The 18246-nt window shown below is 50.1% G+C and overlaps 1 protein-coding gene and 2 long non-coding RNA genes across 5 annotated transcripts; 1 reads left to right on the forward strand and 2 right to left on the reverse strand.

Annotated features, from left to right (window-relative positions):
* Positions 1-1679: 1679 nt before the first annotated feature.
* On the reverse strand, positions 1680-2936 carry LOC119128708. Its single transcript, XR_005099065.1, has 2 exons — positions 2641-2936; positions 1680-2568 (listed from the first exon to the last, which is right to left on the reverse strand). It is a non-coding gene; the product is annotated as an uncharacterized LOC119128708 (long non-coding RNA).
* Positions 2937-6305: 3369 nt separating this feature from the next.
* stim2b (stromal interaction molecule 2b) lies at positions 6306-17515 on the reverse strand. 3 transcript variants are annotated; one of them, XM_037261401.1, is made up of 12 exons: positions 16659-17515; positions 11574-11704; positions 9446-9557; positions 9208-9319; positions 8816-8931; positions 8537-8714; positions 8288-8465; positions 8054-8215; positions 7883-7983; positions 7574-7812; positions 6801-7465; positions 6306-6696 (listed from the first exon to the last, which is right to left on the reverse strand). In XM_037261401.1, exons 1-11 carry the CDS (start codon positions 16759-16761, stop codon positions 6801-6803), a joined length of 2097 nt encoding a protein of 698 aa, XP_037117296.1. In that variant the 5' UTR covers positions 16762-17515; the 3' UTR covers positions 6306-6696. The 3 variants fall into 3 exon arrangements, with proteins under 3 accessions (XP_037117296.1, XP_037117297.1, XP_037117295.1); XM_037261402.1 differs by lacking the exon at positions 16659-17515 and adding exons at positions 13309-13432; positions 13542-13665 and having other exon boundaries at positions 6306-7465; XM_037261400.1 differs by having other exon boundaries at positions 6306-7465.
* Positions 10586-11553, forward strand: LOC119128709. The gene is made up of 2 exons (XR_005099066.1): positions 10586-11173; positions 11276-11553. It is a non-coding gene; the product is annotated as an uncharacterized LOC119128709 (long non-coding RNA).
* Positions 17516-18246: the final 731 nt, after the last annotated feature.

Raw genomic sequence — 18246 nt, forward strand, 5'->3', positions numbered from 1 at the left:
CGGGTGTGGCACTTTTCACTTAAGCTTGGACCATGATTTTTCCCTAATGAAGTGGCCTGTTATTAGGTACACCTCATGGACACTTCAATAGGTACACTACGCGAGGTAAAAAAATAAATAAATAAATAAATAAATGAATAAGAAAGTGTAGCGAACGATTCTTTTGAACGAATCTTTTGAGTGAACCGAGTCTAAAGAGCCAGTTCACTTAAAAGAACTGGAATGCACATCACTACTGTTGGGTTTCTACTCCCTAGAGAAATACGGACTCTGAATCGTGCTCGTGTACAAAAGCATGTTGTTGTTTTGCAAACCTAAAAAATAAAAAGTAAACTCGTGCCTTTAATGTTGTGCAAGTTTGTTTTTCTTGTCCGAGCCAAAGCCGTCTCTCGACTCTTGTAAATCACAGGAGCACATTGGCCGACTGAAACGGCTTCATTATGCCTTTTAAATGACTGCAGGTCTCTCCGGCAGAGTTTGGAAGCGTAAACACTTCCCCCCCCCCATGTTCTTCTTTTATTTATTTATTCTTTGTCTTTTCTGTACAGAGCGCAGCCGCTGCCAGTGGCGACTTTTTCCCGTCCCGGAGAGGTTAAACATGGCAGCTATCGACACAGACAAGCTCGGGCTGTTTGAGAACGTGACGTCTCTGCGCTCTTTGTTACAGCTGGCTGCCAATGTGTCGGCACTGGCGCTTTCGTTTTTGGTCTTTTCTTTTTTTTTTTCTGACTTGCTCGTTTTCCAAACTTCACAACCGACTTTTTTGTTTAATGTCTGCTTTTTGTATTACCCCCCACACACACACACTCCATTTTTGCTCCTCTTATTTATTATGTTATTTATTTATTATTTATTCAGCACTCTTATTTATTCATTGTTTGTGCCTTCTTGTTTTCATTTTTTTGCGTTGTTTACTTGTATGTATATTGTGTACTATGTCTTGTCACCGTGGGATAGTGGGAACGTAATTTCGATTTCTTTGTGTGTCTTGGCATGTAAAGAAATTGACAATAAAGCAGACTTTGACTCTGACACACACGCACAAAGTATTTTTCCTGTGTAGTTTTTGATGGAACAAAGTAGATTTTGTTTTTCCTTTTGCGACTGCCGCAATTTAACTTGGGGAAAAATGTGACAGGGAAATGTCAACAAAGCCAAAATAGTCTTATCTGTGGATTTGAATGCAAAACTGTTAGTTGTGAATGTTGGATGCCAACCAGAGCAAATTTACGAGGGATCTGATCACTCTTGGGCGAGATAGACCCTAATAAAGGCTCATGCCATCGAAAATGGATCCAAGATAGGCATGAAGTTGGAAAGCGGAGCTGAAATTGGAAGTCGTGAGTACAACGTGCGGCTAACTTGACGCTCTGCTGCCCCCGTGTGGCTCTAGCACACAAGCGCAAGGGCTTCCGGGTGCAAGAAATTTGGATACAAGAATCCCACCTGTCTTTTGGCAAAGACGGAAAAAGTCTCTTCCCCACCGGTCTTTCCCTTCAATTTGATTGCAAAGCGCATGCAAGAAAGTTTCTTCCATCCATCCAGTGTACTGCTGCTAACATAGGAGTTTCCCCATTGAGGGAATAATAAAGGATTATCTTATTTTATCTTATCTTACTCATGCATCGCCGCGTTGACCCACAAGAGGGCGCCATTGACATCATCAAACACTACCACCAAGTGGGATGAAGACTTTATTGTGGTTTCGAGTGGATACATGACACCAAGGCAACGTTGCACCATCAAATAATCATCCAATTCACCCACCCAATCACGTTGACCACCTTCCAGCGCGTCCAAACAAAACATTTGCCAACCACCCTCCCCAATGCTAAAGTTGAGTGACATCATCCATTGTAAATCACATAATAAATTAAGTTGAGCGACATAATCCCTCATGATAATAACTTGAGTAGTAAGCATGCATAAGTCAAAGACCAAAAAAAAGTTGTACCATGCAATTCACTCACCCACTTGCGTTGACCACCTTCCGGACGGAGCGGAGCGTTTGCCAACCTCCCTCCCTCCCCAATGCTAAAGTTGAGTGACATCATCCATTGTAAATCATAATGAATGGAATAAGTAGAAGAAAATTGAATTAAGAGCAAAAAAAAAAAAAAAAAAAAAGCTTTCCCGCTTCACTCTCGGCCCTTCCCCTGCTGCAAACAAGTCCAAGGCCAACCGCTCAGGCGTGACCCTCGCGCCAGATGTACGAGCGAGGGTCTCGTGCCGCCGTCAACGCCGCCGCCGCCGCCTTCCCGCTGCTTTCTGTTTCTCGTGCTTTTTTTTTTCTTCTTGATGCTGAATTATTTTTATTGCTGAATGAATGAAAAAAGAAAAATGGAAGGGCCCGCATGCCGCTCGCCTCCAGGACCTCTCGTCTGAGGAAAAGCAGACAGACAGCCGCCGGTTGGGCAAGGCAGCGCAGCGCAGCCACGGTGGACGGAGGGAAAATGGCGACTCACCCGACCTCGGTCTACATCATCACCACCACGTAGAGCTCAATGAGGACGCTTATCACCAACAGAGCGACAGAGCAGGACGCGCCCTGGGTGGCTGCGGTTGGTTCTAGAGCAAAGATGGCAAACATTGGCGGCTGGGCGGGGCGGGGCTTGATCCTGCTGACATGCAAGTACTCACTCGGAGCGTTGTCCTGGTCCGTGCCGGGGCTACCGATGGGGCCCTTGGCTCCGCTGACGTCGAAGGACTGGGAGTTGATTTTGTCATTGCAGGCGGTGACCTTGCAAATGAACTGGCCTTTGGCCTTGGCGTCCAAAGTGAACTGGGACGGCTCAGGGCCCACTTTGCCGTCGCTTGGTGAGACAGGCACGTTTCCGAACGTCAGCCACGCAAAGCCTTTGACGGCACCGTCGGCGTCACACGTGAGGACATTGCCGCTCCGTTTGATCGTGACCGTGGAAACTGTCAAAAACAGGGGAAGTCGCACTTTGCAATTTTTCTGGGATGGTGCTTTCCTTACTCACCTGCGTAGGTGTACGGGAAGTCGGCGCTAGTCTTAGCAGCATCGTGGTAGCCTGCGGCCTTGCAAGCATAATCACCGTTGTCAGCAGTTCCCGCGTTTGCGATGGTCAACGTGTTCCCTGTGGCGGTGTTCTTATTGTCTACGGCACTTTTGTCCTTGGTCCATGTGACGCTTTGGGCATCACCGGTGAACTGGCACTCTAATTTCGCATCGCAGCCCTCTCCCTTCTTGACTGTGACACCGGAGACGGGAGCTGTTGGGATAGAGAGTCCATTTCAAGGGCGGGCATGTGCAAATTGGGGTCCCGCTTGCATTTTCCAAGGGCCCCCTCATCTCATCATCCAAAGGATGAAATGCACTCAGACGTCAGAGAGGGTGGCCCTTCCAAAAGGTCGGACCTTTTCAACCGGTGCATCGATCAAGCAGATGTCTCAACAGCGCGACACTTATGAACCGAGAAGCAAATGGCGGCAGCGGCAGGCAGCTCTTCTATTTCAACGCCTGCCGTGGTGCTCCCTGAATTGTTTGAGCGGCTACCTCGAGACTTCCAACAAGTGAGTGAAAGGAGCGAGCGCGAGAGGCAAACTTACTTCGGACGTGGACTGGAAACGAGTCAACTTCGTCGTCTCCAGTTGTTTTCGTGGTCCGGTATATCCCGCTTTCAGGTTTTTGCACGTTGAAGAGGCCCAACTCTTTCTTGATGCTGTTGGAGTCGGGATGAAACTTGGGCTTATCAGTGTCAGTGACATCCACAAACTCAGTGCCACCGACTGCTTTAAACTCCCACTTGACAGGCACAGTTGCTTTTGTGGAATCCAATTTGATGGAGCCACCAGCCTTGACGTTGCAATCACTTCCTGCGATGCAGCTTTCTGAAAAAGCCCAAAACAGTTGTATAGAGTTATTCAGCGCGGTCGCAAAGTCCAAGCGCAGGCGGTCAAATCACAAAGACGGCGGCGGACGGGCGGCCCCACGCGCAGATGGACTCGTCAAGTGACTCGCTCGCTTTTCAATTTGCGGGCAAAATCAAATGAGGCTTTTCCAAACATCCATCACGTCTCCTCAGCCAATCTTGCTGAATTGGAGCTGCACACGAGCGAGCGAGCGAGCGCTGGTGTTTTTCCACCAAAAGCAGCCATCCCGGACGATAGTCGTGCGACTTACCGACGGCATCCACAATGACGGTGAACTTGACCGCAGATTCACCAGTTTTGATGGCCAAGTACACGCCAGTGTGCTTTGCTTGCAGGCTGCCCTTCAAGTTATTTGTTGAGCCGTCTGGGGTCAGTTCACTTGGGAGCGCTCCGTCGGGTGTTCCGAATTTCCACGTGTAGCCAGTAGCGGGGGGCTCTATTTTGAGGATGTTGCCAGTTGTGCAGAACACCACCTCATCCTTCTTGCCTTCGCATTCAGTTGTCGTCAGATCTGGAAAAGCAGAGGTGGCCAGCGCATGCTCTTACTCGCACTGTGTACTCAAAGGACACCCAGCAACCATTGCACAGACACAAAGCTACTTCAAGGCCCAAGATAGAGTTGAGCATCGAGCTTTCTTGTGCCGAGCCATTTTGCCCTCAGAATGCCTTTTTTCGTTGTACGAGGAGATTAGAGCTGGCCCAAAGTATCAAAACAATATGACGGATCCAAATCCATCCATCCAAATGCAATTGGCAAAAGGAAGTCGCAAAACATTGCAGGCGTCGCAACAACGTGGGCCTTTTTCAAATCAACATCGCTTTGGACCAACTTGCGATGACAATCAATTGAATGGCTTCCAAGATGTGGCACGCTCCTCGAAAATGGCGGCTTGACGCTTAGGCAATTGTCACCAACTTCATTCGACTGACATCGATCGGACTGTAAAGTGTAAAAAGGTGTTGTCCTACCTGCCGTGTGGACGCACAAGAGCAAGATGATTGTCACGAGCTTCATGCTGACGTCGCTGGCTGGCTGGTGGCCGATGGCTTGACGGCTGGTTGGCTGGCTGGCTGGCGGGCTGGCTGGCGGGCTGGCTGGCTGGTGGCCGATGGCTTGACGGCTGGCTGGCTGGCTGGCTGGCTGGCTGGCTGGCTGGCTGGCTGGCTGGCTGGCTGGCTGGCTGGCTGGCTGGCTGGCGGGCTGGCTGGCTGGCTGGCGGGCTGCTCCGACTCGACAAGCGAATGGAGTGAGTGTCGGACGCGAGCGCTTCCTACTACCCGCGAGCTGCGTGACGTCACGGCGCTTTGACACGCACAGCCCACGCGCGCTTCGTTTGATCTCAAAGCGCCTGCCGCCAAGGCGACCGACCAACTTTGTTCCTCCCGTCATCAGTGAAATAGTTCAAGAGTTCAAGACAAACAGGCAAACGAGTCAGGCCAATGTGCAAAACGCGCTCGCTCAAATGATCGCGGTAAAGTACCCGTCGCGTCTTCCCATCGATCTGGAAAAAACACGCTAAGATGATCGCAATCAAGTACCCATCCGAACTTCCCATCCATCTGGGAAAAAAAAATCATGCTTGAGTTGACTGTTATCCTTCGTCCAGCGGTTGCGTAACATGACCTCGCTATCAGCACGCATTCTTTCAAGCGGACTCAAAAGAAACAGAAACAAACAAATATGTGGATTGCTTTGATTTTGGCACACGATCCTTTCTGTTTCTTGGCGAAGTATGATGTCATTGGAATCAAGCAACTTTGAAGCCATTTGCAATGGAAACGTCTGGAATGGCAATCGTAAGGACGGAACGTCCTTTTCTCTCCGGCTTGCGCAACAACGTCGTCAGAAGTCAAAGCCTTCAAACGGCTCGAGTGGCACTTTGCGACCGGGCCCGCGGTCCGCGCCTTTGACACCACTGCCGCCACTTTGCATCAGAGGACAAAGGCAAAGCTCAAACACCTGCGAGCCTTTTTCCATGCCAATGTTGCATCATCTTCATGACTGCTGTTGCCAAAGGGATGGATTGCAAAGTTTTCCAAAGAGCCTCGCCGACCGATTAAATCGGATATATATGCCATTAACTACCCACACCGTTTTTTATTTGTTTTGTGATCAATTTATTTGATTCATTTATCATTTTATTATGAACTCTTCTACAGTATACAAATATGCACACTCACAATGTTCAGAAAAACACAATTAAGTGTGCGTGCTGTTTAGTCGTCCACAATAATAGCGACAATTGCATCGATTCGTGAACAGCATCGCCCAGCTCGCCGCCACGTGAGACCTAAGTGACGAGACAGAAGCCACAGTGTGAGGTGGAAACATTTGACATCAACACACCAGGGGGTCCCGATTGAGTCCTGGTCGGACATCGCCGGGACCTTGGTTTTTTTGTTCCTTTCCATTTCTTTTTGAGGAAGCAAATGACGGTGTCTGATACAGACGCACACTTGGGAGCCCTGAAAATGAAGAATGGCTACGCAAGGGAAGGGAGGGAATCAAGTCGTGGAAGGTGACCGACCTGGAGCAACGGATGGCGGGCGACTTCCCGCCCAAACAAATCCGAAACAATGTTAGGCATCAGGTGACCGCCCCGCCCCGCCCCTCTCCGCCTCATAAAATAAATAAATCGAGTCTCTTCCCAAACGTCAGCGAGTAGTGCAAAGAGCTTTTTAGCGTGACCTCTTCACCTCCCCACCCCACCACGCTAGGTAACAACAAATCAAGTGCTGGAGTAGTTTTGGGGAGAAAAAACTTTTTGTCAAAGGTCTTGCAAATCGATGACTGGCTTGGTGTTTTCACTCGCGGCCCCGCCAAGGCAACGATGGGGGGGGTCAAGGCGACCGGACCATTCGGCGGTTGCTGAAGCGTTAGCTTACAGTCACGTCCCGACGTGTTATTTCTTCTTCTTGAATAAGCTTTTGATTTTGGAGGAGGAGCGCTTGATTCTCTCTCCGTTGTCACTGGAGTCCTGGGAGGAGGCGCTCGGGAGCTTGCGTTCTCGCCCCACGCTGCGGCCCTCCGAGTCCAGAGAGGTGAGCGACGGGTAGCGGCCCACCGAGGCCGGCGTGCCGGCGGGCAACGTGCTGAAGCTGTACGACTTCTCCAGGACGCCGTTGTGCCCGGGCGCCGCGCGGGTGAGGTCCGGCGACGGCGAGGTGGACGGCGGGCCCGACGGGGTGGGGGCGGGCGTGGGGGGCAGAGGAGGCGGGGTGGAGTCTCCGCCGTTGCTGCCGGCGGACGCCGGCAACTCGTGACACTGGTTGAAGAGCAGCAATTCCTCGCGGGAAATCCTGCGCCACGGCTTTTCCAGGCTGACAAAGTGCGGCGGCTTGCGGCCCATCGACGGGTTCGGAGCGTCTGTCTCGGGGCTATCCGAGCTGAACGTGACATATTCGTCGTCCGCCTCGAGGGCATAGGAGAGCGACGAGCCGGCCGCGGAAAGCAGGTCGGGATCGGCCGACAAGACGGAGGGCGGCGGCGGCGGCGAGCTCGCGAGGCTGCGGCGGGAGCGGCACGCGCCGCCGCTGTTGCGCGTCAACGCCGGCCGCATCAAGGTAGCTTCAAAGGAACAAAGAAAGATGCAAAAGGATTTGACGGCGTTTGCTGCAATTTCAACCTCGTCTGTCACATTCGATCAAAGACACTGTGTCCTCGTCAATAGCTCACCGGTGAATTGCGGGACGATGGGAGGCGTGTCTTCGTCCAGGTCGTCCACGCCGCCGGCTATGGGGTACGGCGGGACGGAGACGCGCGGCATCACCACCCAACTGTGGTCCGAGTACAGGCTGGCCGTCAGACTGGGCAGCCCCGAGTTGTTGACCACGGGGAAGCCGCAGAGCCTCTCGATCTGCTGCCAGCGGTGCAGGCGCTCCCTCAGGCACGCCGTCACCTCCGACAAGGATTTCCTGGAGAAGGGCAAAAGCGGCTTGAGTCGGCCGCACTAAAAAGCCCCCCCCACCCCACGCCAAACCTTACTTGGCCTCCAGTATCTTGTGGTCCACCTCATCCAGGGACGAGCTGTGCGCCACGTGAAGCGTTCCAAACACAGAACTTCTTTTCTTTTTGATTTTCTCTGCCTGGAAGCCAAAAGGGAATGGAAAGGAAAGGAAAGCGTGGCGGCGCAGAGGCCCGGCGACGGACGCTCACCTCGTCCTTGGCGACGCAGAGTTGTAACTCGGCGCTCTGTTTCTTGATGTTGTAGTACTGAACCTCCACTTCGTGCGTGAGCTGCAGCCACGTCTGCAGAGCTTCCGGCAGCGACCGCTCGGACTGCATCTCCTTCTCGGCTCGCTTGAGGGCCTTTCGGACCTACGCGGGGCGGGGAGGGGGGGCGCTTTAGGGGTTTACGCGAGTGCGAACGAGCGAGCGAGCGTGCTTCACCTGCACGAGCTCCTCCTCCGCGTATTTGAGGCGGCTAAGCTCGCATTCGGCACCCTCCCGCAGGTCCCTGAGTCTGTGGGCCTCCTTCTTGGCTCCGGTGATCTCGTCCCTCATCTTCTGCTCAAGATTCTGCTTCTCCACAATCACCGTTCGGTTCTCTTCCTGAGCCTTTTCCAAACTGAAAGGAAGGAAGCCCGTTTGGAGGATTTGCTCGCCTTTTACAGCCGGCCAACGATTCGATTCTCTGACCGACTCTGCAGATCGAGGAGGCTTTGCTCTGCCTTTTGCAGGCTCTCCAGATCCTTCATCATCTGCCAGATGTGCACCTTGCTGGACTTATTCTGCACGTAGGCAAACCAGCAGCCGCCCACGCCGATCACGATGGAGATCATGAGGACAAAGTCTTTCACCCAGTTGTGTTGTGGACCTGAGGGGAGAAGAGTGGGGGGTGTAAGGGGGGGGGGGGGGGGAGCAGCGGTGACATTTGAAGCAGCGTGCGGGCAGCTGGGCGATCAGGTCAAGACTTACGCAGCGGGGGTCCGAAAAGAACCGCGTCCAGCGCCTTGAGGTTGAGTTTTTGTTTGTGGCGCTGGTCGGACACCTTGAGCTGTAAGGACAGGAACGACGGCTCATTGGCGGCGATTCTGCAACGCAAAGGCAGATAGATAGATGATCACCAGAGTGTCCGCGGCGACGTCTTTGAGGATCCAAGACCGCACCTTGAGACCGGTCGCTCACGACTTTGCATTTCGGTTTGAGACTGCCCTATTTTAAGACGAGAGGCTGTAACGTGATCGATCCCGCGCTTGCGTCTTCCCCCATGTTACCCGCGCTGCACTCGCTCCAGGCAGCCACAAGAGGGCAGCATTGCAAGACGAATAGACTTGTTCACAACAAACAGCTCAAGCTCAAAAACTCACCGCGGCAATGTGTTGCCGGTCACACGGAAGTCCCGGAAGTTCTTTTCGTACTGAGGCAGCTCCACCGACTCCTTCAACCACCGTACCGTGTCTTCTACCGTCCAGTTGTGGACTGACAGACAGACACAAAAAGCCGTACAATTATCTGACCGGGTCCGGCAAATGCAGTCTGATCTGTGTTTGCTCTCTTTTCCGGGTGTCACTCGCTGTCGTTATGCAAAGTGTGACGTGTATTTGCCTTCACAGGTCTTCCAGCCCTTCCACAGCTCCTCCACGGTGATGTGCTGGTCCTCGCGATGCAAGTTGCTGTGCTTGTTGGTCTGCTGCTGCTTCATGTCTTCCCTTATGAACTAAGGAGAGATCAGATGTGTATGAGCATCTTGACAAATTGATGTATTTACGGCTCACTTTTTCGATTGACACTCTTTCAGCTCGCTCTCTCTCTCTCTTTCTTTCGCTCTCGCTCTCTCGCTCCTTTTCTTCCTTTTATGGACCTAGAAAAGGCAGCAAGGGTTCCGCTTCCACCTGCCCGAGTTTCCAAGAGTCCTTCTTTTGAACTTCACGGTCCTGTGGAGAAGTCTTAGCCCCAACAAAAGAAATGCCAGAGTACCTTTTGCCCTTAATTGTACCATTTTGATGAGGAAAGGTTGAACAGTAGAGCATGCTCACATTTCAACCTCAGTATAATTATCGTCAATACCGAGTTCTGTTGATGGCTCCCTCCAATGTTTGCTATTTGTGATTTGAATTTCCCATCCAGTTTCAGCTCCGACTGATAGCCAGTCTCAGGTTCGGGGAGTTCCCATCCCTCAGTTGTGCTCCAAAAGCATATTTGGACGATGCAAATGGCTTCAGGCAACCTCACTGTGGTGACATTGCCAGAAAAGAAGAACCGAACGGTAAACAAAGATATCGTGAGAAGAACACGGGGCGACAGTGGAGCGACAGGACGCTCAACTCATCGCTACGTTTCACGACGACACGGTTCCGAGACTATAAATAATCATCAATAGGCTGATGTTGGTGTTGCTTCAGGTGGACGAGACAGGCGGGCGGGTAGAAGAGTTTGATCAAAGCTTCAGCGTGATGAAATGGCTCTTTGGGGAGTTTTCTTTGGAGGTCCAAAAATGCATGCAGCCATGATGGAAAAAAGCACGACGAGGATCACCTCGTTTGATAAAATGACCGCAATGCTAAATTCCTATCAAGTCGTTGAACGCCACACCAGATGTGGAGATCAAGCTAGAATCAGTCAGTAATGGGGTCACCTGGAACATCTTGGTGGTCCCAGCTCTAGCGTGTTCCTGTCTCGGACTCTTTGCGACACTTCCTCACATGGACGATCCAAAATGCTTGAAATGCAGGTGATGGAAAAGTGGACGTCGAGTTGATGGATGTTCCATGACAGCAATGACAAATGCCTTCATTAGCCTCTCAACTTTTGGGCTTTGGGATGAGAACCAAAGGCAGTCAGCGCCAGTGGAATCTTGGTTGGACGGTGTAGGGTGTCAAGCAGTGGCGCTGGGAATGGCAGACATCTTGAGAAGAAACTCTAATCTTACTGTCTCCGCCTACAAAGTCTTTCCCCAGAATGGCCCCGATACAGTCGCTGCATCCAGAAGCTTTTGTCCTTCGGAGCTGCTGTCAGGGGACACGAGTCACTCGAGCGCTTCCTTCCTAAGGGAGTTCTGCCGCTTCGAGGGGATTTTTAAAACGATGGTCAATCACGGATGCTTTCAAGCAAGGCGCTGTGGGGAACCTGCAAGTTGAAACTTCAAACAAGCTGTGCCGTCGGTCCCACATTTGTGGCGTCAATTCCGAAAGCCAAGCGCAAGACCTCCTTTGAAAAGTTCTTGCAAACACTTGGCATGAAAAAACAAAAATACGCCACGACATTACGCACTTTTCGAGGAGTCACAAACTTGGAAAGATGATGCGGTGATTGACCCGCACGCCAATGATAATAGTGAGTGGCTAGCAACAGCTAGCTCCTAGCAGCTAGCTGTGAGTTTGGGGCTTGAAGTTTGGGTAATTGTTTTTTTTTTTTAATCTATTTTTTTTGCATCAGGTTCTGTTCCCGTTTGGTGTTTCATCTCTATGTCAGTCCTGTCACGAGCGAGGCCTTGTCAGAACAAAGACGCAAAACAGAAGGTCACTGACTCGGTAATCAGCGAGGTCACGCTGGGTCAGCGAGCTCTCGGGTGTCAGCACAAGCGGATGCCCAAAGAAAGCAAGCAGAGACTTTGAGGTGACTAGTTCGAAGTCAACTCCAGACAAACTCATTGCTTTCAACCAAATGACCCGACGTCTGTACAAGAGACTCAGATGCACACACAAAAAAAAAAAGATACGTTTGCAAAACCCACCTCTACGCTCTCGTTCACTTCGATGCCGCCGTCGTTGTCGTCGTCAAGCTCTTTGTGGATGTGTCGCAAGGCCACCAGGCTGAAGCGATCCGCATCGCTCACGCACGGCGGCATGACCATGAGGCACGGGTCTAGATGGACACACACACACACACGTGCGTCAGCTCAGCCGCCCGGAGCAGAAATGTCTAAAATACACCCAAACGCTTGCCAATTAAGGCAATTTTTTTTATTTATTTTTTTTATCTTTTTATTCTATTTATTCTATTTATTTTTTATCTCATGCGCGGATCGGTTGGCACTTTTTAAATTTCGTTGTACATGTAACAATGACAAATAAAGATCTATCTATCTATCTACAAACTTGATGGTTTAAACGACGGCCGACCTTGCGGATGAGCCTTCAAGTGTACGAGAGCTAAACGCAAGCGCAAAACGCGGGCCGGTGTCAAAGTCAGTTCAAGAGCGCCGGTGCGGGAAGCAGATTCATTCTGGCTATGCCTTGCGTGGAAGGGAAGTGGTCGCCCTGTCACTTTTCACAAGTTGTGGAAGACGAATTGGGGCATGACGGTCCATCTACGTCACAGGTGTCAAACTAAAGGCCCGGGGGCCGGATCTGGCCCGCTGTGTCATTTTATGTGGCCCGCAAAGGCAACTCGTGTGTCAACTCAATGTTTCTTGTTAAATTACCAAAATTGAAAATTGTCTTCCAATGAGATATTGCAATGATTTATTTTTTTTTTTTTGAAAGCCCACTTTGAAAAGAAATTTGAAAATTGCTCAACTTTTTTTGATGCCGTTTTGTGTTTGCAAATAATATAAAAAACTCGTGTGACACCCCCTCAATTTTGAGTCAAGCAAGAGGAGATGTTGGACTGGACACTGAGTTTGGACCAGGGTGGCATCGCGAGAAAGTCGGCGGCGGGGCGAAAACGGTGGCGGCTTCCATTAACGACAAAATGCTACGGGGGCTGTCACACAAAGATTTCATGTGATGTTGCATATTGGACTTGAATCATGTGTCATGCTTTCTTTACTTTACTGGCCAGACAGGCTCTCAGCTTCAAGCGTTGCTTGTTTAGTTCCAGTTTGTCGGGACTTGAAGTCAAATTAGCTTGAATGCTATCAGACAGGCAACTCGACTCAACTTCAAAGTTGTTTAAAGTGGACATAGTATGAAAAATGTCCTTTTGAATTTGTAAAGCTGCGCCTGTTCATCCGTCAAAATCGGCTGTGAATTTAATGACGATAGCACCCTGATAGTGAGTTTCTTTGTCCGCAACGAGCCATTTCCAAGTGACGGCTCACGGATTCACGATGGTATGAAAAGGTTAAGGGTAAGCACGGCTGCAGAGTCAGCACAATCGCTAACAGCCTTATACGGGGCACGCAGGAATGGTTGGTCAAAATGTCAACGTGATGGTGGGATGGGCTGCGGGGCCAAGGCGAGTGTACAGGAAGTCTGTACTATTTTTGAAAAAAACAAAACAGGAATTGTTTTCAATTGTAAAAGAAAAATGGATGCCTTAGGGATTTTTTTTTTTCATCTTCTGTTTTGTCAATTGTCACCAGTTTTTTTTATTGTTGGCCTAATTCTGTTCTGCATGTTCACCAAACTCTTCCGAAGATACCTTCTGAAGCTTAAGAAGAAAGACAATCCTGAGATATTTTTAAAAAGCGTCATTTACAGTGACAGGTTTTAGTCTGTGAAAATGGCAACAACGTGAGCATGAGCCTTCTCAGTTGTCGTCTTGTTTGATTGTGTGCTGAGGGATGGTCGTGAGCAACTACGTGACAGGAAGTCACTGGCGGTGACCGGGAGAGGAGGTGGCAAAATCAAAACAGCCGGTCCCAAAAGACTGCAAAATTGGAAAGCACAGAGTTATTTTTAGCAAAGCGGGCTCCCGTTTGTCAGCAACAATGGCAGAGGTCTCCCCGCACGTGCACATGCAGTAAGCACTCATTTACTTGGCCGGCTGTCACAAACGTGCTTCAAAAAACAGCAAAGAGTTGCGCTGTCGGCCTTCCTGCTAGATGCTGTTTTTCTTGTTTTGTTTTAAGCGTCGCAGTGTATTTTTTTTCTCCTCGGAACTTTAACTTTAACTTTCGGTTCTGGCAATGCTACAGTGGCCGTGTGTCCTCAAGCAATAACTGCCCTCTGTCCCCCTTTCCGATTGGTCCATCGAAAACAACCAGGGTGCCTGAAAGCCTCGTTAAATCATCACTAATCCTATCTTAGTCAAAAGGCTGGAAGTTGTACTCGAGCGTCAGGTCCCAGCCAAAAACTTCCAGAAAAGGAGATGCTCTTTGCAGGCCGGATTCTGCGGGGAGCTTTGAAAAACAGCCTGTGAACACGAGATTTGCCGTGTCCACGACTTCAGCGATCCGGGCTGTCGTGGACAAAAAGGACAACCAGACGCGGGCACTCCCGGCACTGGAAAAGAGAAGAAGATCTTTGAAACAATGCTTGGCGACCAGGAAGCGCTGACATACAAAGCAAGTCACACGTCACGCGAGAGAGGCGTCACTCAGATCCAGTTGGATCGCATTGCTAGGATGCCACGATGTGCCCGCAGTTAGCATTCCCATGCTAACCACCGAGGTTAGCGCATGTAGTTTGAGTTCAATCCCCAAAGACGGGCTTCCAGGAGCAGGTCGGCTTTCACTTCTGGGGTCTGCGCTTGTTAACCTGCTCATTGCTAGCGAACACGAGTCAGCACGTTAACAGCAGCGAAGCGCATGCCCGAGAAATCCACACCTCCCAGCGAGAGAGTCCCCGACAGACGCGAGGTGACTGAAACCGGCTGGCGCGGGGCCGGAAGTTTCTCTCTACAAGAGATGGGCCACGGCGACCGTCTCGGGTGTCCGCGAAGGGCGCCGCTTTGGACGCTTCCCGTGTCAAGCGGGTGACAAGCCTCAGCAATGGCGCACACGAGTCAGAGCCGACCGACCCAAACGGGCAGGTGCGCTCGCCATGTCATAGAAGCAAGGACAAAGGCACCGCAGCTTCTCCATTTGGCGCAGCCGGACTGGGCCGTTCGTATGTTCATATTTCATGTATCCCGCTCGCCATCGCTGTCAAGACTTCATTTTGTCCGGTGCCGACAAGAAACGACATCCAAACTTTGATGTCTTGAAATACAGCCGGCGGTGGAGGTCACTTCCGCCAGCCACCGAGGGCCCAGGCAGCCAAATGCAGCGCGGTGCCAAGCAGGGGATAAACACCTTTTTATGTGTGGCTCACAACAGACGCTACTGTGTCCAATGCTTGTACGCTGAAGGTCCGGCGGTTAGTGCGCACTGGGACTTCCTACGACCACCTGCGACCTTGGAACAAGAGAATTAGCACCTGGGAAAGAAGTATTAAGTCAGCCGCCTGGTGGAAAACAAGCAAGGAAACCTCAGCGGTAACTTTATAAATACTCTCAGAGGGCTCTGCTCTCAGGCCTCATTAGGTTGCATAACAAGCCTAAAGACCACGGCCTGAGACGGACGGGGGGGATGCAGCAGCTGTCCACCTCAATGCACGCCCAATGGGCAAGGTGGCGGCAGAACGAGGCTGACTTTCACAACGGGCCGTTAGAAAACATATTGGAACACGCTACAGTAGCAAAACACTAATACGGCGAATAATAAGTGAGACGGCCATCGGACAATCGGCCTCGTGTTGACACATGACTGGCTTTGGAGCTGCTTGACGCTGAAATGCAGCAGTGTCCATGACGGAATAGAAACCAGAAGTGGCACAAGGCTTCATTCTCTACTTTATTTATATATATATATATATATATATATATATATATATATATATATATATATATATATTTATATACATATATATATATATATATTATTATATAAACTAATTTGCCACGGGGGGTGACTTTGAGAGCGGTGAGTTTACACGCCCAATCACACGGCGTCTTTCCAAAGCGCCTCTACGGAAGCGTGGCTCGGCCAATTTAGCGCACACCTTTTTGAAACAATCAATTATACTTAAAACCATCAAATTAGCAATTTGACTTCCTTACATTTTTAGCAAATTGCTATCATGTAGACAAGATACTTAAAAGCTTTCTTACTCGTGCATGCCCAAGTTAAGCATTATGGGGTAAATGCTACGTTTATAGCATCTAGCTCCAAGTATGTTGGAAAATACTTGCGAGTACGTTCAAACGTATCTGCCCGTACAAAAGTGTCTACTCAACGATGGCAACTCCGTACCTCTACGGAATGTGTCGCATTCTGTTCAAATACAAGTTGTTTAATGGTTTCTAATTATTGCAACATTGACGCTAAAATTGCAGTAGCACGCCTAAGTGTTAGCATTAAGCTATAGCAGAACTCCCTAATAGTTATGTGGTTCAATTAAATACACATGTAATTCATGTAGGTCTTGCCACAAAATCGAGAATCTTTGTTTACAAAAAAAAAAAGGATGATGAAAACCCAAAGGGAATATGCTGAACACCGAACATTCTATAAAATCCCGGGAACCAGTTTCGCTGGTTCCCAGGTATCCTCCACCTCCTGTCAATGTTAGATGTCCAAAACGGATTGTGTGCTGTGCGCCAACAGCCTGCGGTGTAAACATTTTTGAGAGAGAGAGAGAGAAGGGGAAGGAAAAAAAAAAGCAAACATTTCCACATTAGCATTTTAAATGTCAGGTGGAGTTGACAGAAAGCCGGACCTGCCAACGTGTGCGTCACGCCCAGGGGTCCTTTCGTCCTTTTAAAACGTTCTGGGGGATTTTCCCGACGTTGTCAATGTAGGCTACGTGCTGCAAGCTCTACGAAAGGGCTACAACGCGACGCCGTGACCCCAGATTCCTTCACGTGTGTCACAAACGTCGGTAAGAGTCCTGCCAGCGAGTTAAGGCGGCCGGTTGCCAGCTGTCATAGATCATAGCTGCTTGACGACGTGCCAACATGTCTCCGGGTCCATACTTAAGATGTTTAACCCAAATCCAGATTCAGAAAGTTCTCATCGGATTGTTTACATGAGAAGACTTGCAGTATCCCCCGATTTCAAAAATGACCATACGTGTACCGTGGCTGCGGGAAGCTGTGCGCGCGGTATGCTTACCTGGGCTAGCTTCATTTCCAGTATCCGCCGAATTGGAGCCTAGTACCGCAGAGATGACGAGTCCACGCAGCAACACGATCAGCACCGCGGGGATGATGCACATCGTGGACGTGTGGGTGGGAGAAGATCCGGCAATGGGCTAAGGCGTGGGGATCATGGGCCAAATGAGTAGTTTGGGAGATATTCACAGGAAAATGCAGCGCTCATTGAGGTTTGGTGAAACTAATGGCCTCCACAGGTACTTTGAGAGGGGCTGCAGGCTCCCCCATGATATCAGCTGTCAACTAAATCACGCATCTGATCGTGCGCGGCGGGGGGTGGAGGGGGGCGCTTACGTTCAGGAATCCCAAACGTTCAAACCGGGCCCCTTCAAAAAATAAACGTTCGATCTGTGGAATCGCGTGTAAAATTCCCACGCCAGCCTCCGCGAGTTGTTGCCAAGTAGTGCCCTACTTCCACGTACAGTGGAATATAAACACGTCGGTCCCGATCCGGCTTCTCTCTTTACCACAAAGCTGCCTATTTGAAAAAATAGACAGAAAAAAAGCATTTCCTCCTCCGGTTCCCAAGGAAGCACATGGTTGATGCCCCCGGCGCGTTATTTGTTCCGTGGGTCCGCTTCGAGAGGTCCGGTGCGGCGTGGGGATCTGCATGCCATCGCCGCTAGCTCGCCGGCGAACGCGCACGGGGAGGGCGGGCGCGTCGAACAGGGGCGGAAGTCGTTATGCAAATTGGAAATAGGGGGCGGGGAATGGGGGAGCGGTAATACAGTAGTGCGTGTACGCGTGTACGCGTGTACATGCGTGTGTCATTGCCAGTCTGGAAGCTGCGTCACTGCCCGGCCCGCATTTGGCTCAGCTGCTCTGGAGGTTTAAAAAAAAAAAAGAAAAAGAAAAAAGGCTGGTCTGTCAGAATTGTTTCCTCATCTTCCGATTGGCTGCAGCGTCCCGACATGGCATGTCGCGATTGGCTGTCACGAGAATGGCGGAGGCGGAGCTTGTACTTCCACGGCGACGACGGCGCAAAAAAGACAGAAACGAGCAGTTATGAAACAAATGGAGTTAATGTTATGTGACGTTTCTTGGAACACAGCACATGAAAGAATGAATATGTGGAACCGGGATATATGGCGTGAATATCTGTCGCGCCCATGCCCAATGACGTGCATTTTAGTCTACATCCAGCAGATGGTGCTGTTTTCTTGTTTTAGCCTAGTGGCACTGTTCTACTGCCTAAAATGTTCAAATATTTAATGCGCTTTTCCTTTAATATATATTTTTTTTAGTTCACATCAAACCGAGAATCTCACAAAAAATAGGTCCATAATTGTACAAAAGGAGGTAGAGGACTGAGCTTCGTTGCAAGGCTTGGTCAGCTTAAACTGGTTGAAAAATCTGATTTGTAATAAGGAACGTTCACACAATTGGACTGAAGAGAGATGCAACAATAAAAAGAGTGGTTGGGGTTTGCCCGATAATGTCAAATGTCTCCCTTTTCTAAACAGTAAGAACCCCTTCCCCTGACCTTTTTGCAGCCTGACATGAGTTAAGAGTTATTTGACCCTTAATGTTGAACAAATCTGCACTGT

This window comes from Syngnathus acus, chromosome 10 (genome assembly GCF_901709675.1).
Source record: "Syngnathus acus chromosome 10, fSynAcu1.2, whole genome shotgun sequence".
In the NCBI taxonomy this organism is placed as follows: Eukaryota; Metazoa; Chordata; class Actinopteri; order Syngnathiformes; family Syngnathidae; genus Syngnathus; species Syngnathus acus.

Coding starts and splice junctions, on each gene's coding strand:
- stim2b (XM_037261401.1), bottom strand. CDS start 16,761: ATGTGCATCATCCCCGCGGTGCTGATCGTGTTGCTGCGTGGACTCGTC. Junction 8,932..9,207: donor ACCGGCAACACATTGCCGCG/GTGAGTTTTTGA, acceptor TTTGCGTTGCAG/AATCGCCGCCAATGAGCCGT. Junction 8,715..8,815: donor TCTTTTCGGACCCCCGCTGC/GTAAGTCTTGAC, acceptor TTCTCCCCTCAG/GTCCACAACACAACTGGGTG.